At 40.5% G+C, this 25,570-nt stretch overlaps 1 protein-coding gene across 2 annotated transcripts; it reads left to right on the top strand.

The window, feature by feature from the left end:
* The first annotated feature begins 533 nt into the window (after positions 1 to 533).
* On the top strand, positions 534 to 10,382 carry ZNF436 (zinc finger protein 436). 2 transcript variants are annotated; one of them, XM_074218158.1, is made up of 4 exons: positions 534 to 712; positions 1,213 to 1,297; positions 2,847 to 3,000; positions 5,771 to 10,382. In XM_074218158.1, the coding sequence occupies exons 2-4, from the start codon at positions 1,265 to 1,267 to the stop codon at positions 7,018 to 7,020; spliced, it is 1,437 nt and encodes a 478-aa protein (XP_074074259.1). In that variant the 5' UTR covers positions 534 to 712; positions 1,213 to 1,264; the 3' UTR covers positions 7,021 to 10,382. The 2 variants fall into 2 exon arrangements, with proteins under 2 accessions (XP_074074259.1, XP_074074258.1); XM_074218157.1 differs by having other exon boundaries at positions 698 to 712; positions 2,874 to 3,000.
* The last annotated feature ends 15,188 nt before the right edge of the window (positions 10,383 to 25,570 follow it).

The following is a 25,570-nucleotide window of genomic DNA, read 5'->3' on the forward strand; positions in this document are numbered from 1 at the left end:
CTCAATCTGCTTCTGTCCCTCCAGCTCTGTCTCTCCACATCTCCCCTCTAACTGTTTTTCTCTTCATCTGTCTCTTTCCCTCCTCTCTGTCTCCCTCCCTTTATCTTTCTCTTCCCGCCTCTGTCTCTCTCCATCTCTGAGTCTCTCCCCTCCCCCTCCCCCTCCCCGCCCTGGGCGGGGCGGGGCTCTGGGCAGGTGAAGGCCTTCTCTAGGTCTACCTGAGCGCCCTACGGAAAGGGTGGCTTGTATTGTTTCTGGGGCGCCGCCCCTCCGAGCCCCCCAGGCCCGAGGCCTCTCCCTTCCTGAGGGGCTCCACCTCTCCGGGCCGCTCCCCCCGCCCCGTCTTCGTCCCGCCCCCAGCATGCACTCCGTTGAAAGGAAAATAAGGCGTGGGCCTGACAGTGCGGTGGGGGCTTCTGGGAAGTGTAGTCCGGGGCAAGGTGCCGTGGAGGCTGCCGGGAGCTGTGGTACGTGGGCGGAGCTTCGGCCCCAGAGAGTGGCCCCGGGCTGGACGGAGCGGGTGAGTGGGCGTTGGCCGGGCAGCGGTGCCTCGGGCCGCCGCGCCTTCGCCCGGCCGCCGGCCGGGAAGCTGGGCTGGCTTGGGTGGTGGCTGCCGCCGTGCCGTAGGCCCGTCGCCTGGGAAGGAGAAACCTCGGCAGGACGCGAAGACAGTCTCGGCGCCATGGGGCGCCCGGGAGCTAAAGCGGCGGAGGTTAGGCGCCATCCGGCTAAAAGCCATCCCCTGGGGGAGCGGGGCTCCGGCTCGGCCCGGCCCTGCCGCTGAAACTACCTTTCCCGGCGGGGCTCGGGGCTCGGCGCAGGCGCACATTCCCCCTCGGGTCGCCCTGCCCGAGTGGGATGGAAAAGGCGTCCGCTTCGGCCTGCGATTGGCTGAGGTTTTCCGGACGTCGGCCTGTGACTGGCTGCACTTGGGAGCCGGAAGGGGCCGAGCCTCGGCGGGACGGCGACCCCCGCGGAGGCGTTCTCAGCCGCCGGGGCGGGGCCTGCTCCGAGGCCGCCTGTGCCCGGGGCCCCGCGGGCGCCGCAGCCAGCTCCGGCCCCGAGGCTTGGCCCGGGTCCCGGTCCCTGGGCGCCCCGGGGCGGGGCCGCTCGGGCGCCGCCCCTGCCCCGCCCCGCCCGGCGCGGAGCCCCCGGGAGCGGGCTGGGCCGGGGTCTCTGTGGCGCCCAGCTGCCCCCTCGCTTGTCTTCCAGCCCTGCCCGTGCCCGAGCGCGCCCGGCCCGGCCCGCGGCCCCCGCCAACGCCATGGCGGCCACCCTGCTCATGGCCGGCTCCCAGGTAGGCCGCGGGGCCCCGGGGGGCGGCAGCACCCAGACCTGCAGGAGTGGGAGGGTCCCCGGAACCCGGGGTGTCAGGGCCGGGAGGGTCCCCGGAACCCGGGGTGTCAGGGCCGGGAGGGTCCCCTAGAACCCGGGGTGTCAGGGCGGGGAGGGCCCCCGGAACCCGGGGTGTCAGGGCCGGGAGGGTCCCCTAGAACCCGGGGTGTCAGGGCCGGGAGGGCCCCGGAACCCGGGGTGTCAGGGCCGGGAGGGCCCCCTAGAACCCGGGGTGTCAGGGCCGGGAGGGCCCCCGCAACCCGGGGTGTCAGGGCCGGGAGGGCCCCCCGCAACCCGGGGTGTCAGGGCGGGGAGGGCCCCCGGAACCCGGGGTGTCAGGGCCGGGAGGGCCCCGGAACCCGGGGTGTCAGGGCCGGGAGGGACCCCTAGAACCCGGGGTGTCAGGGCCGGGAGGGCCCCCTAGAACCCGGGGTGTCAGGGCCGGGAGGGCCCCCTAGAACCCGGGGTGTCAGGGCCGGGAGGGCCCCCTAGAACCCGGGGTGTCAGGGCCCGGAGGGCCCCTAGAACGAGGGGTGTCAGAGTTTGGAGAGACCTTCGAACAGAAAATGTCTGAACTAGGAGGATCCTCTTAGAACTGAGGAAATCAGAGCTGGGAAGACTCTTAGAAACTATTATGTCAGAACTAGGAAGGGCCTTGGAATAGAGAGTGTCAGAGCTGGGGGGACTCTTAGAACCCCATATGTCAAGACTAGAGGGAGAGGTTAACACGCAGAACTTTAGGAGTGAGAGGGCCCTTAGAGCATGGAATGTCAGAGCTGGGAGGGTCATTAGAACCCAATATGTCAGGGCTGGGAAGGGCCTTAGAACAGAAAATATAAGAGATGAAGGGACCCTTAGAAAAGAGAATTTCAGAGCTGGGAAGGACCTTAGATCTTGGAATGTCAGAGCTGGGAGGGGCCTTAGAACAAAGAATGTCAGAATGGGAGCAACCTTAGAACCCAGAATGTCTGAACTGGGAAGAGCCCTAGAACACAGCTGGGAAGGGTAGAATTGACATTTAAAGTAATGTTAAGAGCAGGAAGGAATCAGGTATAGAATGACTTTTAGAATACAGACTTACAGCTTGGAGGGACTTTTGAACATAGGATGTTCTTTTGTTCTGGAAGGTCCACTTTGGGCCACAGAAGGGCTAGAGAAAGCCAGTTGATTAAACTTTAATTTACAAGTAAGGAAAATTGACTTTCTTGTACTCTATACATACATTAGTGACTCATTTGAGGCTAAAATCTTTGTTTTCTGCCTCCCCACATCAGGCTGGTACCTTTCCTACTTGGATTTGTACCATTCTCTCCATCCATCAGGGACATTCATTGTCTGGTAATCTCCAGGACATTGTCACATCCCCACAGCCTGGGGATGATGATGATTTTCTCACAGGTTATTTCCATTCTCACTTGTATCCTTCTGTTGACTTTGACTGTACTGTTCATATGTCCTATCTGCTTCAGTTATCAATTATTTTCTACACATACCATGGTTTTGTCCTTCAGGTAGCAGTGGAATCTGTTTCTTTTCAGGGGCCTATGACATTTGAAGATATGGCTATGTATCTTACCCGGGAAGAATGGAGGCCCCTGGACCCAACTCAAAGGGACCTTTACCGGGATGTCATGCAGGAGAATTATGGAAATGTAGTCTCCTTAGGTAAGAAGTCTTACTTGGGGGCAGCTAGGTGGCACAGTGGATAGAGTACCAGCCCTGGAGTCAGGAGTACCTGGGTTCAAATCCGGCCTCAGACATTTAATAATTACCTAGCCCTGTGGCCTTGGGCAAGCCACTTAATCCTATTTGCCTTGCAAAAACCTTTTTAAAAAAAAGTCGTACTTGGTTCAAATTCCAGGTTTATAGCCATAGAACTTTTTTTTTAAAGATTTTTCAAGGTAATGGAGTTAAAGTGGCTTGCCCAAGGCCACACGGCTAGGTAATTATTAAGTGTCTGAGGTTGGATTTGAATCCAGGTACTCCTGACTCCAGGGCCGTTGCTCTATTCACTGCACCACCTAGCCGCCCCAGCCATAAAACTTTTGAGCTGAAAGAAACTCTAGAACTCACCTAGTCTACCCTGTCATTATCATGAGGTAAGGAAACAGGCTTAGAGAGAACAAATGAGCTGTATCATGTGGGTCACAGCTGGGACTCTGCCCAGGTCCTCTCACTTTGACTTTTGATGCTCATGGACTTACAAACCTTTCAGTGTGCAAGCATCTAACCTTATATTATTGCTTGTGGAGTTAACTTCTATAGATTCCAAAATTTTCAGGTTTTTGTGCCATCATTCACTTCCTGTTCCCACAAGGTTTTTTTTACAGATCAATGACCAACTACAATCCTAATAGGTTGACCTTTAAAGTTTTCAGAATGTTTTCTTTTCATTTTGTGAGGTAGATAGTGCCAGTGAGCTTACTTTTACACTGAGGAAAGGTTCCATAGTAAATGTTAGCACCAAAACATGAACCTTAGTTTTTCTGACTATATATCACTTGTTCAATGATAGTAGAATACCTCAGAGTTTGTTTTACATAGTGGTGAGAGCCACATTATAAATACTCTAGCAAATGATGCACCTCTTTTTCTTATACTAGAATATAAATTTCTTTTTCTGTAAGGAAGCCTCTGATCAGAACCATATCACCAAGGCATAAATCCAGAATTGATTCACAGCATTCACTTTCTCCTTGATGCTTCAACCAAGGATTTAAAGTGACCCCAGTACACTTTCGATCTGAAGCATCTCCTAGGGGCATCTAGGTGGTGTAGTGGATAGAGCACTGGCCTTGTAGTTAGGAGGTTGGGAATTCAAATCCAGTCATAGACACTTGACACTTATTAGCTCCTTGACTTTGGGCAAGTCACTTAACTCTGATTGCCTCGCATCCAGGGCCATCTCCAGTCATCCTAATTCATATCTAGCCACTGAACCCACATGTCTCTGAAGAAGAAAGTGAGGCTGGTGACTTAGCACAGCCCTCCTCACTCAAATCCAATTAATGTGCTTGTCAGGACAACACCTTCTTAATGTTGTGGTCTTCTTCAGTAACAGAGAATAAATAACACAGCATCTTCAGATTTGGAGACTTAGAGAATTTTTATTATTTAAGGAATTTTTGGGGTGGGATGGAAGATTAGGAGAGATTCTTCAGTATAATCTTAGATTAAACTACCTGAGAAAGAGGAAATGCAAGTTTACTGGACCATTTGTTTTACAACAGAATTTCTAAAAATGGAAAGAACCCTTTTTGCCTCGGATACATAGGTTATGGACTCTTGTTCCTTAAATCTCTCCCTCATAAAGTCATTTGTAATTGAATGGAGACAGACTCAGCAATTCATTGCCATAAAGGACTTTAGAGATCTATTTTGTTCATTCTTTTCATTTTTATAGATGACAATATTGAGATACAGAATTGGAAAGTTATCTGCCTGAGGTTGCAGAGAGTCATCAGAGTCTCCACTGGAACATAGATTTCCTAGCATATGGGTTCATCACACAAAGATTCTTTGAATCTAAAAGCAATGTTTAACGTTATACATATTTTGTGTTTTGAATTCTCATGTCACAATCAATGAATAGAAACTCTGATGATGATTATATGTTGAATTAGTCACACTGGGAAGGAAGTAGATTCTTTTGCCCTTTTCTAGTAATAATAGTTGATAAAGACCATTTAGATTTTCAAAGTGGTCTGTGCATATTATTTTATTTGATTCTCATGACAGATCTATGAGGAAAGTATTTCTCCCATTTTATAAATGCATAAATTGAGACTCAGTGAGGCAGTCACTTTTCCAGGGTCACACAGATTGGTGAAAATTTGGTCTTTCTTGACTCCAGGCCCAATACATTTTTTCATGAGATCACATAACAATGGACATTCTTGGCCAGTTTTATTTGCTGATAAGGTAATTGGTGTAAGAACAAGGAAAAGACTTGAAGTCAAGTTTTTCAGAAAGGTCAACAGTCTCTCCAAACTCTAGAAAAGTCTTAGAATAATTTCTGTGTCTTTGGTATAGTATTTATGACTACTTGGTAGTAAATAGGCCAATGTTGTGAGAAATGTCATACTTTATCCCATGTGGCTTCCCTGCTCCCATCTCCTTTTATAAACTTATTTTTTAAAAATAAAGTAACAGGGAAGGGGCAGGGAATCTTTGACAGTCAAATTTTCCAGTGCCTTAGGTTTGATTCACTTGTAAAAGAGGTTAACTAGCAATAAACCAGTGTGACTAGTTCAACACATAATTATCGTCAGTATCTATTTGCTGATTGTGACATGATAATGTTCCAGATTCAAAACATAAAATATGTTTAACATTAACCATTGTTTTTAGATTCAAAAGAAACTTTTTTTTTAATTGTTTCCTTTCTTCCTAGCATGGGGACTTGTGTGATATCTGCATTTACCTTTTATTTCAGATTTTGATATCAGGAGTGAGAATGAGGTGAATACAAAGGTGATATCTGAAGACATAGAATTTGGGGACATATCAGGAAGGCCTATTGAGAGTGCTCATCAGAATCCTGAGTGTGAAGAAGGCTTTGAAAGTGGGGACAAGTCAGAAGGACAATGGGGAGATTTAACTGGGGATGAGTGGGTAAACTATCCTCTTCAACAAGTTACAGATCTCCTTGTCCACAAGGAAGTCCATGGAGATATAAGATTCCACATATGCTCTCAGTGTGGAAAGGCTTTCAATCAAATTTCAGACCTGAATCGACATCAGAGAACTCATACTGGAGAGAGACCCTATAAATGTTATGATTGTGGAAAGAGCTTTAGCCGAAGCTCCCATCTCATTCAGCATCAGAGAACACATACTGGGGAGAAACCCTATGATTGCAGTGAATGTGGGAAAAGCTTTGGTCGAAGCTCACACCTCATTCAGCACCAGACAATCCATACTGGTGAGAAACCCCACAAATGTAATGAATGTGGCAAAAGTTTCTGTCGAGTCTCACACCTTATTCAGCACCAGAGGACCCACAGTGGAGAGAAGCCTTACGAATGTGAGGAATGTGGGAAAAGCTTCAGCCGCAGCTCTCACCTGGCTCAACACCAGAGGACACATACTGGTGAGAAGCCCTATGAATGTAATGAATGTGGGAGAAGTTTCAGTGAAAGATCAGATCTCATCAAGCACTACAGAGTCCACACAGGAGAAAGACCCTATAAATGTGATGAATGTGGAAAAAACTTTAGTCAGAATTCAGATCTCATTCGCCATCGGAGAGCCCATACAGGGGAGAAACCATATAGATGTAATGAATGTGGAGAAAATTTCAGCCGGATTTCACACTTGGTTCAACACCAGAGAACCCACACTGGTGAAAAACCCTATGAATGCAATGAATGTGGAAAAAGCTTTAGCCGGAGTTCCCATCTCATTACACATCAGAAAATTCACACTGGAGAGAAGCCCTATGAATGTAATGAATGTTGGAGAAGCTTTGGTGAGAGATCAGATCTTATTAAACACCAGAGAACCCATACTGGAGAAAAGCCCTATGAATGTGTGGAATGTGGAAAAGGTTTTACCCAGAGTTCAAATCTTATCACACATCAACGAGTTCATACTGGAGAGAAACCCTATGAGTGCACTGAATGTGACAAAAGTTTCAGTCGAAGTTCAGCTCTTATTAAACATAAGAGAGTTCATACAGACTGAGTCACTTAGTTGGGATTATATGGAAATGATTTTGGCAAAGAACAGAATTTTAAATTCATGAGCTCCCTTTGAATCAAAGTCCTTTCACTATATTGAATTTTCTAGTTGTGAATCATCATTGAAATTTCTAAAAAGATGAAGTCATTTGGAGGGCTGATGTAAAACTTTGGAACCTTGATTTCTTCTTCCTTAGAAATAACAAATCATAATCTTTTAAAAATTCAATATTAATGTATTGTTCAGTTAAAAGTATGAGACAAGTGACTGAAGATCTGCAATTCCAGGAAGAAACATTGACCACCGTGACTGTTTGGACCACTGCAGTGACAACGTTCTAGCGGCTCTTGATCTTACTCCCCTGACCTCCATCTTGTCGTGAGAAAAATGTGGAATTGTAATAGGTAGGGAACTGCCTTGGAAGAAGGCAGTCAGAAACTGTTCTCTGAATAATCATACCTATACAGACTTTGTTAATTCAGCACACACATCCTATCCTACCAAGGGCTTTGTCCTTGAGTTGTCCATATATCCAGATATAGAGTTTTTCTTCTGCTTTCCTAAAAGCAGGACTCTGTACGAGGGACACAGTCATTTCAGCATTTATCCTTCCTGTTTTCATTTCTATTTATTCATTGCAGTATTTTAGCTTTTGTCATAACACTTTTAAGAAAAAAGATCAAAAGGGAAAGTGAGCAGTGAGGTTTGAGAAAAATGATCTCTTTCCTGCTCACAATGAATGACTGGCAAGATTTGTTTGTTGTTATTATCATCATGAATCAGAATTTCTGAATTATCTTTTGGGATGACAATAGGGTATAGTTGTGGAAGCACCCACCATCTTCAAGGAAGACAAGGTAGTGGAATCCAGCCAGAGCTACAGTAAGAGGTGAAAATGGACTCTTGAGGAAAAGAAGGAAAGGTGGCTGCCTTATCCTGGGAAGTTATGGTGTTTTGTTCTCCAACTTCTCTACCCTTTAAGATTCCTGACTGTTGATTGCTCTAAGAAGTATGGAGTCTGGATTCCAAGTATCCTCAGTACTAATTAGGATTTGAGAAGGAATGGTTTCCAGGACTTGTCTTTTTACAGAAGGTCTTATAGGTATATAATCAACCCCTTGTGTACTTAGGGTTCTGGAAGACAGTGGAGACTGTCAGGATTGCATGGTTTAAAATGAACATGCAAGTCTGAATTTAATTCATAGGGGTAAGAAAAACACTGGTGCCCTGGGACTCATTGCCCTATAAGAAGCTAGCATAGACTTGTTTGTATAGCTAGATTGTTGGGGGGATAACTACCTGAACAGATTGATGGAGTTCTGCAATTGAAAACAGAACTGGGAAACTGGACACATTGTTTTGGTAGAAAAGAATGGGCAAATCAAGGCAGGTCTTCTTTCTTGTTATTGTCTTTTAAATGAAAGGCATATACAATTCCAGAATAGGTGGTTTGAATTCACCCTGTCTCAGGGTAAGATGTAAGAGCCATTCCTAAATCTCAGATATGGCACTGGGGGAGAGTCAGGAACTGTGAAAAGGAGAAATTTGGATTCTTTCCAGGAATCCCCCTAACTTTTTATGTTGTTCTGTATTGTGACTGTTGTACTGTTTAAAAAAAATTTTTTTTGGTTTCTGTTTGGAGTATTCTAGGGGCAAATAAGCCCTTTGGGAACAGAATGCTCAGCTGAATTATTGTGACTTTGAGCTTTAAGGGCCTGGGGATTCTATTGCTTTCTATGAAACTTGACTTCCAGACCAAACTACAAGGCTACCCACACAACACATGTTTTTGGTTTTTTTTTTAGGTTGCCTAGATTCATTAAGTACAAGTTTGTAAAGATCAGAAATCACATTTTTGGGGTGTTTTTTCCAAGAAACACCCAGATTATTTGGGGTGCTAATCAAGTATTTTAATTACTCTGGGAGATCTTTGTCCTGACACTAAAGTTTAATACATTTTGTCCTATATCAGTGTTCTGATAATTGAAGTGAAAATCAAGAGTTCTACCCCACTCAGATCACAGAATCTCCCCTTCTCCGTCTTTCCTTCCTGCTGCTGCTGACTTCTTGCTGAAGGTAAGGGGCTTGGCAGGCTCCAGTAATTGCTCCCTAATTTGTACCCACCTGATGATGAGGATTTGATTTGGGGGTGGGGGGAGGGAGGTCAAGGAATGAAGATGATGGTCCTCTCCAACTCTGTCCCAGGGAGGTCAAGGAATGAAGATGATGGCCCTCTCCATCTCTGTCCCTTAGCACCACTTCTCTCTGCCAGGTGTTGCCCCCACCATTGTCATCCTGTGCATTCTTGCATAGAACTTTTGCATTACAACTCTTCTTTGGCACTTCTGCATGTCTGCATCCCCCCAGGCTCCTGACTGCCCCTGCCCACACTCTGAACACTTTGTGCCTGTTTTCTCTAGTTGTGGAGAATGAGTGAGCCAGTAAGTAGGGCAGTTTTTGCTTTTAAGGTATTGGTAAAAAGTTATCCTAGTGTTTAATCTACATTTGTATTATTCTAACCATACTCTATAATGGAAAATATACTTTTTAATGCAGAAGGTGTTGAAAATCATTTTAGTAACTCATCCCTGGTTAGTATTATCTGCTTCAAATGAATTAAAGCTTAGCATGAACACATCCGGTGTTAAGAACTGAAAAAAATTAGAGCTGGAAGGGACCTTAGAGGCTATTTGTCCAAACTACTCATTCTACATGAGAAAACTGAGGACTAAAGTAGGTGAAATAATTTGTCCAAGCTCATAGCCATTAAGTAGCAGACCCAGGATTGGGAGTGAGGAACTTTGATGCCAGATCTGGTGCTTTTAGTAAAACACTAGGCTGTCTGCTCTACATAGGTGCAATAGGAACACCAATTTTATGGAGATTCCAGAGAATAGGATCTTTGGATGAATTACTTTTTAAACTTTGAAAATTCTCTTTTGCCTTTTCTCAGGCAGCTGCCAAACCTGGTAAGATTCTGTGGTTATGCTGGTGGCAGAATCAACTGCAAGTTGGGTATAAGTGATTCTTCTTTTTTTGAGGGGGGAATGATCAAATTTGCAAAAGAAATGTCTTGCTGCTTCAGGAAGATGCCCTGGAGTATCAACTTCCAGCACTAAGTCCCAGAATGTAGATAACTGGGACCCCTGAGCACTTAGACTAATGTGGTTCATGCAAGTGACTTGACTAGGGTCACATGGCTACTAAGTCTCTGAGGCTAGATTGCAACTCAAGTCCTCCAGACAGCAGGCCTTATGCCCACCCACAGATATGCAGGCATAAGGGAATACCCATCCCCAGCTGTACAACACCAGGGACTTGATATTTTCAAAGTATTTTTAAATAATTAAAATTGTCATATGAAACTTCTTGTTCTCTTGCCTTTTTTTTGTGGGGTGGGAAACAAAAAGTGTTTTCAACTTCCAGGTTGACAGTGTGGTTTGGTTCTTTGAAAAAGACTTAAAGAACACAACCTATCAGGGGCGGTTAGGTGGCGTAGTGGCTAAAGCACCGGCCTTGGAGTCAGGAGTACCTGGGTTCAAATCCGGTCTCAGACGCTTAATAATTCCCTAGCTGTGTGGCCTTGGGCAAGCCACTTAACCCCATTTGCCTTGCAAAAACCTAAAAAAAAGAACACAACCTATCAACAAAGGAGCCCAGGTTTAGAGATGGTAGGGACCACAGATCTCATCTAATCCACTCTTCTCATTTTGTCCATACAGATAATGATCCCTAAGATCACAGTGTGCCTAGATTTAAATATGATTCAAACCTGGACCCTTGGACTCCACATATAGAAAACCAGAGAAACAGTCATTTCATCAAAACATTTGATAATATTTGCTTCTGTTTCTAAGTAGAATTCCCATTTTACAAATGAAGAAAGAGATTGGCTTGCCAACAGGCTGCACTGCTGCTCTCGAAACACATCGGATCAAGATATTTGATTTCCTGACTTCATTCTGTTCATTACTGCTTTAAAAAGTTGGATCCACTCTTCCCCAGAATCAAAATGCTTTAATTCTAATGGGGAAGAAGTAGAGAGCATGGGAGAGGGAGGATAGCTAATTGAGAGCCTACAGTCAAGTTTGTTGTGTTAATTTTTGGTTGGTTATTGTCTTGTAAATATTCTGAGTTAAGAGACTGCATTCAGTCTAATCCATCTGGCCATTAGAGCCCCATTGAAGACTGTGGCCTTTGGCTAATTGTACCCTATTAAGAAAGAGGAGTGTAGCTCTCTTAAGACCTTTCTCAAGCCCAGTGAGAGAAACTGGGTTATTCTTACATACTCAAAATGTAGAGGAATGTACTTAAAAGTTCAATCAACATCTAGTGTATCTGATGCTCAGCAGGGTTATCCTTGGAGTGTATTGCCATACCCAGTGTTTTTGTTTTTGAAAGGTTCCATTGTCAACACTGAGAAAATCCACAGAAATCACCTTACTCCAGACTACAGAGTTGGAAGAGACCTGAGGGATCAATAAGTCAAATGCCTTCATTTTTCAAATGAGATGAAACCCAGAGAGGGCTAGTAAGTGGAATAGCCAAAGGTTGAACCTGAAATCTAACTCTTAAGTTTAATAACTAATTTTTTCCAGTCTAGCAGTGTCTCTTTGATTATTATTTTTTTAAAGGGGTAGCAATAGAGGCCTGGTTCAATTGTGATATTTTTATCAATGTAGGCAATATTCTAGGAGGAGAAATTCCTCTTTCAATGAAGATCGGTGATTTTTTGATAATGAGTAGTCTTTGTAAAGCTGTCATGGTTGTGGGGTGATTAAGTGATTTGTCCAGGGTCAATCAGTCACGAAACAAGCACCTAGTTTGTGCTGAGAATCATAAAGCTAGACTGTTAGGGAAGAGAACTGGGCACAACTTCCTAATTTTAGCATTAAATATTGCCTTTACCAGGCTGCTTTACATGTCTACCATTAAATGAAACTGAGGCCCAAAGTCATACAGCTGGTAACAGGAATGGTCTGGGAAGCAGGTATTCTAAGTCATAGAATAGTGTTATTTTCCTTATAACATGATGTCTGTCTAGAACAACAAGCATCCCTCTTAATAGTTTTTTTTTTTTTTTAGGTTTTGTGGGGTTTTGCAAGGCAAATGGGGTTAAGTGGCTTGCCCAAGGCCACACAGCTAGGTAATTATTAAGCGTCTGAGACCGGATTTGAACCCAGGTACTCCTGACTCCAAGGCCGGTGCTTTATCCACTATGCCCCCCTCCCTTAATAGTTTTTCAAAGGCAACATGAGAAATAAAAGTTCAAAAGGACCACTGGAGATGCTCCAGGCTACCCAGATATTGTGTGGTAGTCATTTCAAAATTATTCAAGTAAAGGAGTTCACCCTTGTATCTGCAGAAAATTTTAGATATATCATCTCTTTGCTAGCACCACATCTCCAAATAAGATAACTACAACAATGCTTTGCAAATGTGTTTATAGCTATACAGATTATATGCATATCTATATATACATTTATTTCTCTGAAGTATTGGGGACAGGATAGAAGGAAGGAGGGAGATGATGGAGGCATAAGATGGACTCACTAAATGCCTTGTCTTTAGGGAGTTTACATATAGCCAGAAATGGGTATGGATAGAACTTCCTCTGCCATTTCCATCCCCTCCTCCTTCCCAAGGTCTTCTAATTCCAAGATTTAACCAGTGCTCTTTCCACTACTAAAATGGAATTCTGTAATATTTGACTTTTGTTATAAACTTATTGAAAATATGATTTTAGGAATCTAGTACATATTTTTCAATCACCAAGAAGATAACCTCTCAGGTGAGTAATACATGTTTTGATAGTAGATTAAGTTCTATAAATCTTTTTTTCCCCCATGTCTTTATTTTTTACTTTATTTTATTCTTAGTTCTTTTTAGACCAATCTGGCCACGAATCCCCTTAGCTAGTTGATCAGCTATTACTTCCCTCTATTATTATGGCCTTAGTTTTCATCCTATTTGACCACAGTAGCTTCTGGCATCATTGATTATCCAGGATCCTCTCTTGGTTTCTGTGATTCTCCTACTTATCTAACCACTCCTTTGATGGACTACTGTCCACCCACTATCTCCTCAATGTGAGTGTGTCTCCAAGTTACCCCTGGGCCCTCTCGAATCTAGTTATCTTGTCCTTGGAGAACTCTCTACCTATAGAGACGTAAGTATTACCTCTACAAAAATTACTCCTAAATATATATCGGGTCCTACTCTTTCTCCTAAATCCCTGTCTCACATTTTTATCCACCACTATCCAAATGAAATGTTGCATCATTATCTCAAACCTGGTATGTCTAAAGAAAAAGTCATCATAAACTCCCTGTTAAATCACTGCCATCTAGTTATAGGCATTTATGTTCTTCAAGTTATTTGCTCCAAAGCAGACTCTAAACCAGGGGTTCTTTTTTGCAAATCATAAACCCCATTGGCAGTTGGGTAAATCTATGAACCCCTTCTCATAATATTGTTTATTGTCTTTATATATAATCCAAGGAAGTTATACTTTTTATGAGGTTAATGAAAATAAAGGTGTAATTTTCCCATCCAAGTTCATGGCTTCCCTCAAGTCTATCCATGGACTCCCTGGGAATCTATCTGCAAATCATAGTTAAAACCCCTATTCTAAGTTGTCTCAGGACTCAATCTCAGACTCCAAAGATGTAGCTGGCCTTCTCAAAGAAGAGCTTTAAACTAACATTTATTACAGTCTTCAGCAAACCAAAGATAACATGGACGTGAGGTGGCACAGTAGATAGACCACTGGGCCTGTGAGACTCTGTGCAAGTCACTGAACCCTGGTTGCCTCGATTCCTCATCTGTAAAATGAACTGGAGAAGGAAATGGTAAGCCATTCCAGCATCTTTGCAAAGGAAATCCCAAGTGGGGTCAAAGAGGTGTCTCATTGACTTCACTTTAATCTGTCCTATCATCTTCTGAAACTTGGGGAGCTTGAAATTCAGCCCAGTATTGATCAATGAAATGAATCTTCCTTACTATGACCTGCAATGCCTCTAGTGCACAGTTCTTTCCTTGGCTATCTCCTTCATTATCTATACAATCCTCCCTTCCCCACCTTGAGTCCTTAGAGAACCAGTGCAACTCTACACAACTCTTTTCTTGAGTCCCTTACCCCTTTTGCTTGTTGATATTTCTCTGACAAGCCTCAGCCCTGGATCAGTCCCATCATCCACTACCTTTACTCCCCTACATGTACTGCTGAATTAAGAGAGAAAATCATGAAAGGAAACTCTCACAGAAAGAGGGAATTTTTCCTTGCCAAAGCAAACCCATTTACATCAACAAGTGATCCCATTCCATTCTAGTGGATTGTCTCCTCCATTATCTGCACTCTAGTTAAATCTATCAACTACCAATCTAAATTACAAACAGCCATCTGAATATTTCTCTTCTCTTTTAGATGGCTATATCCTTGAGAAAGTCATTTACAATAATAGGTACCTCCATTTTTATCTTCTTAACTGCAGCCTGGTTTATGAGTCAACTGATATTGCTCCCTCCAAAGTTACCAATGAACTCATGAAAATCTTTTTTCCTCGATTCTCATCCTCCTTGGTCTCTCTGCAGCCTTTGACACTGCTGTCACCTTCTTCTCCTTGATACTCTCTTCTCTCTAGGTCAAAGGTGTTAAAGTTAGCCAGTAAAGCCTGGAAAACATTCCAGTGTGAGCTCAAACCCAGAAACAATGTCATAACAAAATATGTAAAAGTACCAAATAGCACAGATCATATTCACTTGTTTTCTAAGTCAGCATTCAGACTACAGGGGGTCTGTTTCTATTGGAGTTTGACACCATTCCCTGGATTTTTAGGACATTCTTTTCTCCTGGTTCTCTCTCTATGCCTTTCTGCTCTTATTCAGTTTCTTTGGTTGGATGGTCATTCAAGTCATGACTGTTAAGGGTGGGTGTTTACCAGGACTCTGTTCTCCCTGTGTACTGCATCATTTGGTGATCTCTTTAGGTCCATGGATTCAATGCTCATCTCATGCAGATGATTCTCAGATTTATCTGTCCATCCCTAACGTCTTTCCTTTCTTCTAGTCTTGCATCTACAACTGCCCAGTGGATGCCTCAGACTGGCTTCCCAGAAATATCTTAAATTCAACATGCTCAAAACTGATTTATCATCTCCATCCCCAAGCCTCATCATCCCCTCTTCAAAATTTTATTACTGTGCAGCAGAAATGTCAAACACAAGACCAGTAAAGCAATTTAAAATGTAATTGGGAAGTAATTTAAAAATACAAACAATAAAATTGAACATAGGTGATATTATGTGGTTTTCTGAGTCCACATGTGGCCTATAGTGATCCTTATGTATAGTTTAAAGAAACTGGATCCCAGTGGCTGCATCATTATGCAGCCTAGAAAACCCAGAAAATCACAAATTCATATTATCTATATTTATGATATTTTAATTTTTGTTAGATACTTCCTAATTTCATTGTAGTATGATTTGATAAGTTTGTCACAGGGTAGGGAGAGGGAAGGGTAAGGGGGAGAAAACTTTTCAAAAATGCATGTTGAAAATTATCTTCACATATAATTGAAAAATTTTTTAAAGTTTGTCATTTATCCACTATCTCTTTTAAAAAAGATATCACCACTCTCCAAGTCATCCAGATTTGCAACTTAGGTGTCATCCTTGACTCACAATGTCTCCTTTTCTCCTTCTTTTCTCTGACATTGTTACCTCTCTGGTGCTAGAAAAAAAGAAATGAGCACTTTAGTGCCTAATTAGGAAGGGTGAAAAGTGCATTTAAATTTCACAAATATCTCTCAATCATAATAATGGGAATTTGGTGCAATTATCCTTGTTTTACAGTTGAGGAAACCGAGGTAAACATATTTAGTAATTTGCCCAAGGTCACTCAACTAGTTTGAAGCTTCCAGCTTTGAACTGACTCCAGACCCAACTTTCTATTTACTGTCATCTAGTTGACTCCATCACTTCATGCCTAGAGTATTGGAATACTATTGCTCTAAGTCTTCATTCCACTCAGTTTCTTAAAGTATAGTTCTGGCTCCATCATTCCCCTATTCAATAGCCTTCAATGGCTCTTTATCTCCAGGATCAAATATATACTCCTCTGGCTCACAAAGCTTTTCATAACTTGCTCCTCCTCCCACATATACTACCATTCTAGTCTTTTACTTCATCCCCACCTCCCCTCTCTCATGTACTCTTTGATCCAATACCCCTGACCTCTTTACTGTTCTTTGAATGAGAGACTCCATCACCAGACTACAAACATTTACCTTGTCTACTTCCCACTTCTATGAGAAATGTTTCCTGATACCTCTTAATGCTAGTGCCTTCTTTGTATTGTTTCTAAATTATCCTGTAAATATCTTCTTTGTACATAGTTTTCATATTTTCTCCCTCATTTTTAGACCTTGAAAGCAGGGACTTATTTTTTAAATCATATTTTTTGTTTTGGGTTTTTTTGGGGGCCCAGGTGGGATTGCCTTTACTTTGTATTTCCAAGGTTTAACACAATGCTTGACCCAAAGTAGGTGCTATTAAATAAATCCTTATTGACCTGACTTAACAAAAATGAGTTTGGACATGGACAATGTGGTCATTTGTTTAACTTGTCTCGCCATATTATGTGTTTTTGGTTCTTTTTTTCTTTTTTTAATGAGAGAGGAGGAAGGTGGGATGTTAAAGATATATATAAGGGGTGGCTAGGTGGTGCAGTGGATAAAGCACTGGCCCAGGAGTCAGGAGTACCTGGGTTCAAATATGGTCTCAGACACTTAATAATTACCTTGCTGTGTGGCCTTGGGCAAGCCACTTAACCCCATTTGCCTTGCAAAAAAACCTTAAAAAAAAAGATATACATAAAAAAGAAAGGAGAATCAATGGAGCTTTATTTGATGCACAGAAGAAAGGGAAGGCCACTGGAGTCAACAGACAAGCTAAATAATTTTGAACATTGTATTGTAAATTTATTACATAATTAAAATGAAAAGCAAGCTCTGCATACCAGATATTCTGAGTTTCATGTACAATCATTTTCTGTTTTGCTCTGTGTAAGGAAATGCTCATTTTTTTTGGTGTCAAATTTAAAATTTTTTAAATGAAAAAGAAAATCACTTAACCTACAAATTTAATCTAATCAAAACAAACTTCACTACTCTAGGGCAATCTTTTTAATTTTTCCCTAGTTGACTTTCTTTTTCACATTCTCCATAGCAGCTATTTTAAATTGCTTCATTCTCAAATCAACATCACTTCTCTCCTTTGCCCTCTCATCAAAGAACTTCAACTTCAACTTTATTGAAAAAAAAATAGAAAAGGGTCTGTCATGGGTTCATTGTTCTCTCCTACTCCACTTCTCAAAAGCCCTCTTCATCATTCCTTATTCTGTCTTTGTTTACTCCAGTCTCCGGGTAAGAGATGGCTCTTCTCTTTGCCAAGGATAACTCTTACACTTGTGATCTTGATCCCACTCTCTCATCTTCATCTTCACTGGAAACTTGCCTTTTGCCTTGCCCAGGTTTCCCCACAATTTCAAATAAAAAAATCTTTATTTGATCTTGTCATCTCTAACTTTATTCTATATCTCTCTTCTTTATAAGTAGTTATAAGTAGAGTGATTTACACTTTCCATTTCCTCATTTTTTCCTTAGTTCTTTGCAATCTGATTTCCAGCATCACTATTGAATTGAAATAGCTATTTCCCACATCACCCTCAAGCTCAACTACTATATCCAATGTATTTTTCTCTTTATACATTCTATTTTCCCTCTCTGACTGGACATTCTCTCATACTTTGGTATCTATAATACTGCTCTCTCCTTGTTCTCCTCCTGGTCTGACATTTCTTGGCTGGATTATCATCTGTCTGTCACTTTCTAATTGTGAGCATTTTCCCCAAGGCTCTTTTCTGGGCCCTTTTTTTCTCTCTTTTACTCTACTGCCCCAGTGATCTTACTAGCTACCATAGATTCTATTGATAAATGTATATCTCCATGTATATATGATATCATGCTCATGGACTTTTTTTAAATGTATAAAATGCATAGATTACAAAGGAAACTATTATAATACAATTATCAAAGTATAAATTGCTGACATCTTATAGAACTTTAAGTTTTGCAAAGCACTTTACAAATTATTCTTAGGCCTTCATGCTCGAAGAAGACCATGGATCAGGGAAGTGATGCTATGATAAGCAAGTGATAAGGACTTGAGTGAGGGGGACTGTGCTAGGTCACCAGCCTCACCTTCTCCTCTGAGCCATCTGAATCCAGTGGCCAGATCTGGATCAGGATGACTGGAAATGGCCCTGGATGTGAGGCAACCAGGGTGAAGTGACTTGCCCAAGGTCACACATTGCCAATGTCAAGAGAAGCTAGCAGCAGAGGAGTGGCTCAAACTGGAGGTTCCAGAGCAGGATCTCATTTGTATCATTTAGCCCAGCCTGCCTAGAACTAACCAAGGCAGGAATCCTAGAGCAAAAAGAAGCCTATAATGATGTTACTCTGAAGCATGATCTTTCAGAGCTTTCCAGATGATTGAGAGGACCTGAACCTACTCTTGTTTGGTTCCAAACCCAGGTCAACAATTGTGGAGCTAAAACTGGAGGATCAGCAATCAAACTTTGCTTTAGATTAGACTACTTTAGGAGTACCAAAAGGTTACACCTTTAGGATGCAATCTAAAATAATATAACACTCAATAGCCCAAAAAGGTAGCAACAAGACCAGCTGAGGCCTTCCCTACAGTAGTGCTCAGAGTTCAGTCCTAACATCAAGTATGAAGTCAGGAATTAGACTGAAAGAATCCCATCATAAAGAACTCTTCTGATGGCAGAGAAAACTCAAGACAGAAAGACAGAAGAAAAGGATGACTCTAAAACATCTAGGAGCAAAGTCTCAAAGGAAACCATAACTTGGGCAAAAATTCAACTCGAATTCCTGGAAGAGATGAAGAAAGAAGTTAAAAAAAGTTTTAAAACATTTTTTATAAATGAAATAAGAGTACTTGAGGAAAAAATTAGAAAAGAAATGATAAAGACTTGAATAGGTAATTATCACTCTGGCATAAGAGATACAAAACTTTGTTCAAGCTACAAATTACTTGAAAGTTAAAATGAAACAAATAGAAGCCATGCCTTCATGAGTCAACAAGAAATTTTTTTTATAAAAGATTTTACTTATTTTGAATTTTATAATTTCCCCCCCTAATCTTGCTTCCCTCCCCCCACCCCCCACAGAAAGCAGTCTTAGCCTTTACATTGTTTCCATGGTACACACTGATCTAAGGTCAACAAAAAATATTAAAACAAAGCCAAAGATTTCAAATTTAGAAAAACATAAGAAATCTCAGAGCAAGAGCAAGTAAGCTAGAAAATAGATTAGGAAGGGGCAGCTAGGTGGTGCAGTGGGTAGAGCACCAGCCCTGGAATCAGAAGGACCTAAGTTCAAATTCAGCCTTAGACACTTACTAATTACCTAGCTGTGTGACCTTGGGCAAGTCATTTAACCCCATTGCCTTGCAAAAACAAAAAAAGAAAAAAATAGATTGAAAAGAAAAAATTTGGACTATCTAAACAACTATGACTAAAAAAGTGCCTAGACATACGATTTCAAGAAATCTTAAAAGAAAACTGCTCAGATTTCTTAGAACCAGAAGACAAAGTAGAAATAGAAAGAATCTATCAGTCATCTCCTGAAAGAAACCCTAAAATGAAAACTCCCAGGAACATCATAGTCAAAATCCAGAATTTCCAGATGAAAGAAAAATTCTGCACATAGCCAGAAGGGAATAATTCAAATACCAAGGAGCCACAGTCAAGATCACCCATGATTTAGCAGCCACCATTATTAAGAAGAGAGCTCAGAATACAATATTCCAGAAGGCAAAGGATATGTGTTTACAGGCAAAAATAACTTACTAGCAAAACTGAGCATAATGTTACAGGGAAAAAAAATGAACCTTAAAAACAAAAACAACAAAAAACCCAACACCAGAGCTGTCTAGAAACTTTAGTTTTTGTGAACAGAAACATAAAAAGGTAAACATGAATGAATAATGATAAATTACTAAACTAAATAGCTTATATTTAAAAATGGAAAGATGATCTATATGTTTCTGAATCCTATCATTATCAGGGGTATAGAAGGTATAAAATTAGACTAGGCTTGGGAGTGGTTCTGTTAAAAGAATGTATGGGGGCAGGGCAGAGAGAGAGAAAAGAGGGTTAGGGAAAATTATCTCACCTAATTAGGGTATACAAGTAGATGTTTATACAAATAAGGATGAGGGAGTGAGGGGAGTTGGCACTTGAACTTCGCTCTCTTCTAAACTTGTCAAAAGAAGGAAGAATACACACAAAGATTTGAGTATAATATTTTTCACTTAAGAAAATAGGAAGGAAAGTGGGATAATAGGAAGAAGAATCAGAAGAAGAGTAGATTAAGGGAAAGATTGAATCTAAGCAAAATACTAAGGATGCATAAAAATATTTATAGCTCTTTTGAGGTGATAAAGGAGTCTGAAGGGGTACCCATAATTTGGACAATGAATGAACAAGTTTTGATTTATAAGAGATGGAATCGATGGAATGCTATAATACTAAATTCTTTTTTAAAATTTTTATTAAAGATTTTATTTGAGTTTTACAATTTTTCCCCCAGTCTTACTTCCCTCCCCCCACCCCACCACCATGGAAAGCAATCTGTCAGTCTTTACTTTGTTTCCATGTTGTATATTGATACAAATTGAGTGTGATGAGAGAGAAATCATAGCCTTAAGGAAGAAACAAAAAGTATAAGAGATAACAAGATCAGATAATAAGATACATTGGGGTTTTTTCTAAATTAAAGGGAATAGTCCTTGAACTTTATTCAAACTCCATGGCTCTTTATCTGGATATAGATGGTATTCTCCATTGCAGACAGCCCCAAATTGTCCCTTGGTTGTTGCACTGATGGAATGAGCGAGTCCATCAAGGTTGAACATTGCCCCCATGTTGCTGTTAGGATGTACAGTGTTTTTCTGGTTCTGTTCATCTCACTCAGTATCAGTTCATGTAAATCCCTCCAGGCTTTCCTGAATTCCTATCCTTTCTGGTTTCCAATAGAACATGTTCTATGACATACATCTACCACAGTTTGTTAAGCCATTTCCCAATTGAAGGACATTTATTTGATTTCCAATTCTTTGCCACCACAAATGGAGGCTATGAATATTTTTGTAGAAGTGATGTTTTTACCCTTTTTCATCAGGGTATAGACCCAGTAGTGGTATTGCTGGATCAAAGGGTATGCTCATTTTTGTTGCCCTTTGGGCGTACATACTAAACTCTTATCAATATAAGGAACAATTATTATTTTAGAAGAAGGTGTTACCCACCCCCCTGATAGAAAGGTAAAGGACTCAGAATGCATAATGAGACAAGATTATTTGGGGGAGGGGTATAGCCTAAGTGGAAAATTGTTTTGGGTGACTATACATATGGGTTTGCTTTTCTTGTGTTCTAAATGAGGAGTAGAGTGGGATGGGAAAATGAGGATTTTGGATAATCAAAACAAATAAAAATATTTTTAAAAAAAGATGTATTGGGGCAGCTAGGTGGCCAAGTAGATAGACCGGTCCTGGAGTCAGGAGTACCTGAGTTCAAATCTGGTCTCAGACACTTAATAATTACCTAGCTGTGTGGCCTTGGGCAAGCCCTTTAACCCCATTGCCTTGCAAAAAAAAATATAGATGAATCCCGCTCTCAAGGAGTTCACAGTCTAAAGGTGAAGACAATAAGAAAACAACTATATACCAACAAGATATAAACAAGATAAATTAGAGATACTTAATAGAAGGAAAGCATTAACATTAAAGTTAATTAAAGTTAACACAGGTCTTTAGCTGGGAACCAGGGAAATCAAGAGGCTGAGATGAGGGGAGAGTAAGGATAAATGCATAGAGTTCAGTTGTTGACTTGTGTCACTGGATGGCAAAGTATAAGAAGACTGGAAAGGTCAGAAAAGGTCAAGTTGTAAAGTCCTTTGAGTGCCAAACCAGATTTGATATTTGATCCTGGAGGTGAAAGGGAATCATTGGAGTTTGTGAATAATCAGTGCTTCTAGCAAGATTAATTTGACACCTGAATGGATAGTGGACTGGAATAGGGTAGTTTATTGCAATAGACCAGAGATGAGGGTCTGCTCCAGAAAGATGATAGTGTCAGAGGAAAGAAGAGAATGTATGAAAGAGAAGTTAATAAGGTAAAATCGACAGGTCTTACCAATAGATTAAATATAGGAGATGAGAGAGAATGAAGAATCAAGGATAATACCTAAATTGTGAGTCTGGGGGAACAGGGAAATGGTGTCCTGGACAATAACAGAGAAGTTTGGAAATAGAGAATATTTTGGAGAAAAATATTAAGTTCTGTTTTGGACATGATGAGTTTGAGATATCTATAGGATATCCAGGTTGAATGGTATATCAGGTAGTTAGAGAGTTGAGTCTGGGGTCTAGGAGAAAGATTAGTAGAAAAACATAAGTAGATCTAAGGATCATCTGTAAATAAATGAGAATTGAATCCATGGAAGCTGATAAGATCACTAAGTGAAATAATATAAAAGCATAAGGGAAGAGGGCCCGGGACAGAGCCCAGGAGACACCACAGTTAGCAGACCAGAACTGGATGAAGATTCAGCAAAGGAAACAGAGAAAGAGGGGTCAACAGTATCAGGGGAACCAAGAGAGCAGTGTTATGAACTTAGAGAGAAGAGAGTATCAAAGAGAATAGTGTGATGATCAGCATTATCAGAGGCTGCTGAGAGGTCAAGAAGAATAGAGGTTGAGACAAGGGTTAAGGGGTTAAGGAAATTGAGGAAAAGAAAATGAAGGCACCTCTGGTAGACAGCCTTATCAAGAAGTTTAGCCACAAGGAAGGAGAAATTTGGGATGATAGTGGGAGATACCAAACATTTTAGGAACAATTATTCCAATTCTATAAACTACTTAAAAAATAGTTCTGCTAAATTCCTGTTATGACACCAATATGATGCTGAGCCAAAACAAAGAAAATTATAGACCAATTTCTCTAATGAACATTAATACAAAACTGAAAATAGTATGGCAAAAGCTAGGCATTAAATAACATTTTAGCAAAGAGATTACAATAAGTTATTACTACCATGATAGGTAGAATTTATACCAGGTAAGCAGAGATGGTTCAATATTAGGAAAACAATCAATATAATTGGCCACATCAATAACAAAACTAATGGAGATCATATGATTATCTCTTTAGATACTGAAAAAGCTTTTGACAAAATACATCTATTCTTATTAAAAACACTAGAGAGTATAGGAATAAATGAAGTTTTCCTTACAATAATAAATAGTATCTCTCATAAAACCCACCAACAAGCATTATATGTAATGGGGATAAACTGGAGCATTTCCAATAATTTCCAATCGGGGTGAAACAAGGATGCCATTATAACCACTACTATTCAATAAATATAATGTTAGGAATGTTAGCTTTAACAAAAAGAGAAGAAAAAGAAGTTTAAGGAACTAGAATTGGCAATGAGGAAGCAAAATTTTCACTCTTTGCAGATGATATGATGGTATGCTTAAGAGAACATTAGAAAATCAACTAAAAAACTACTTAAAATAATGAACAACTTCATCAAACTAGCAGGATATAAAATAAATCCACATAAATCATCAGTATTTCTATATATGAAAAATAATATCCAAATATAGGCAAGAGATAGAGAAATTTCATTCAAAGTAACAGTAGTCAACATAAAATACTTGGGAATATACCCCTAAGACAAACTCAGAAATTATATGAACACAATTACAAAATGTTTTTTAGACAAAGTCAGACCTAAACAATTAGAAAAACATCACATGCTCATGGTTAGGCCAAGTTAATAAAATAAAAGTGATAATTCTACCCAAATTAAATTACTTAATGCCATACCAATCAAATGAACCAAAAACTATTTTACAGAACTAGAAAAAAATAGTAACAAAATTCATCTGAGCAACAAAAGGTCAAGAATATCAAGGGAACTGATGAAAAAAATGCAAGGGAAGGGGGCCCACCTCTACCAGAACTAAAACTATATTATAAAGTGGCACTTCCTGGTATTGGTTAAGAAATACAATAATGGACCAGTGAATTAGAGTCATACAAAAGAAACAGCAGTAAATTACTACAGTAATCCACTGCTTGACAAACTCAAAGACATTAACTTCTGGGATAAGAACTCAGTTGGACCAAAACTGCTGGAAAAACTGAAAATAGTAGGGCAAAAGCTAGGCATAGACCACATCTCACACCCTATACAAAAATAAGGTCAAAATGGGTACAGGATTTAGACATAAAAGGCAATACCACAGACCAATTAAGAGACCATGAAATACTCTTATCAGTCAGATCTATGCAGAAAAGAGAAATTTATGATCAAACAAGAAATAGAGAACATTATAAATTGCAAAATGGATGATTTGGACTATATTAAGTTAAAAATTTTTGCACAAATTAAACCAATGCAGCCAAGATTAGAAGGAAGGCAGAAAGCTGGGAAATAACTTTCATTAGCCAGCATTTCTGATAAAGGACTCATTTCTAAAATATATAGAGAATCGAATCAAATTTATAAGATTACAAGACATAGCCAAATTGATAAATAGCCAAAGGATATGAACAGATCATTTTCAGATGGAAAAAATTAAAACTATATATATAGTTATATGAAAAAAAGCTCCAAATCATTATTGATTAGAGAAATGCAAATTAAAACAACTATGAGGTACCACCTCATACCTATCAGATTGACTAAGATGACAAAAAAGAAAAATAATCAGGGCAGTTAGGTGGCACAGTGATTAGAACATTGGCCCTGGAGTTAGGAGGACCTGAGTTCAAATGTGACCTCATACATGTAATAATTGCCTAGCTGTGTGACCTTGAGCAAGTCACTTAATCATATTGCCTTAAATAAATAAAATTTAAGGGAAAAAAGGAAAATGATCGATGTTGGAGAGGATGAGGAAAATTGGGACGTTAATACACTGTTGGTGAGTTGTGAACTGATCCAGTCATTCTGGAGAGCAATTTGGAACTATGCTCAAAAAGCAATAAAACTGATCATACCCTTTGACCCAGCAATGCTAACAGTAGGTCTCTATCCTGAAGAAATCATAAAAAATTGGAAAGTCTCATGTGTTCAAAAATATTTATAGTAGCTCTTCTTGTAGTGACAAAGAATTGGAAATTGAGGGGATGCCCATCAATTGGAAAAATGGCTGAACAAATTATGGCATATGAATGTTATGGAGTACTATTGTTCTAAAAGAAATTATGAGCAATTAGACTTAAGAGAAGCTTGGAAAGACTTGTATGATCTGATGCTGAGTGAAGGTAGCAAAACCAAGAGAACATTGTGCCCATTAACAACAACATTGTTAGATGATCAACTATGATAGATGTAGTTCTTTTCAGCAGTTCAGAGATCAAAGACAACTCTGAGAAACCTATTATGAACATT

The sequence above is a fragment of the Macrotis lagotis genome, chromosome 1 (genome assembly GCF_037893015.1).
Source record: "Macrotis lagotis isolate mMagLag1 chromosome 1, bilby.v1.9.chrom.fasta, whole genome shotgun sequence".
NCBI lineage: Eukaryota > Metazoa > Chordata > Mammalia > Peramelemorphia > Peramelidae > Macrotis > Macrotis lagotis.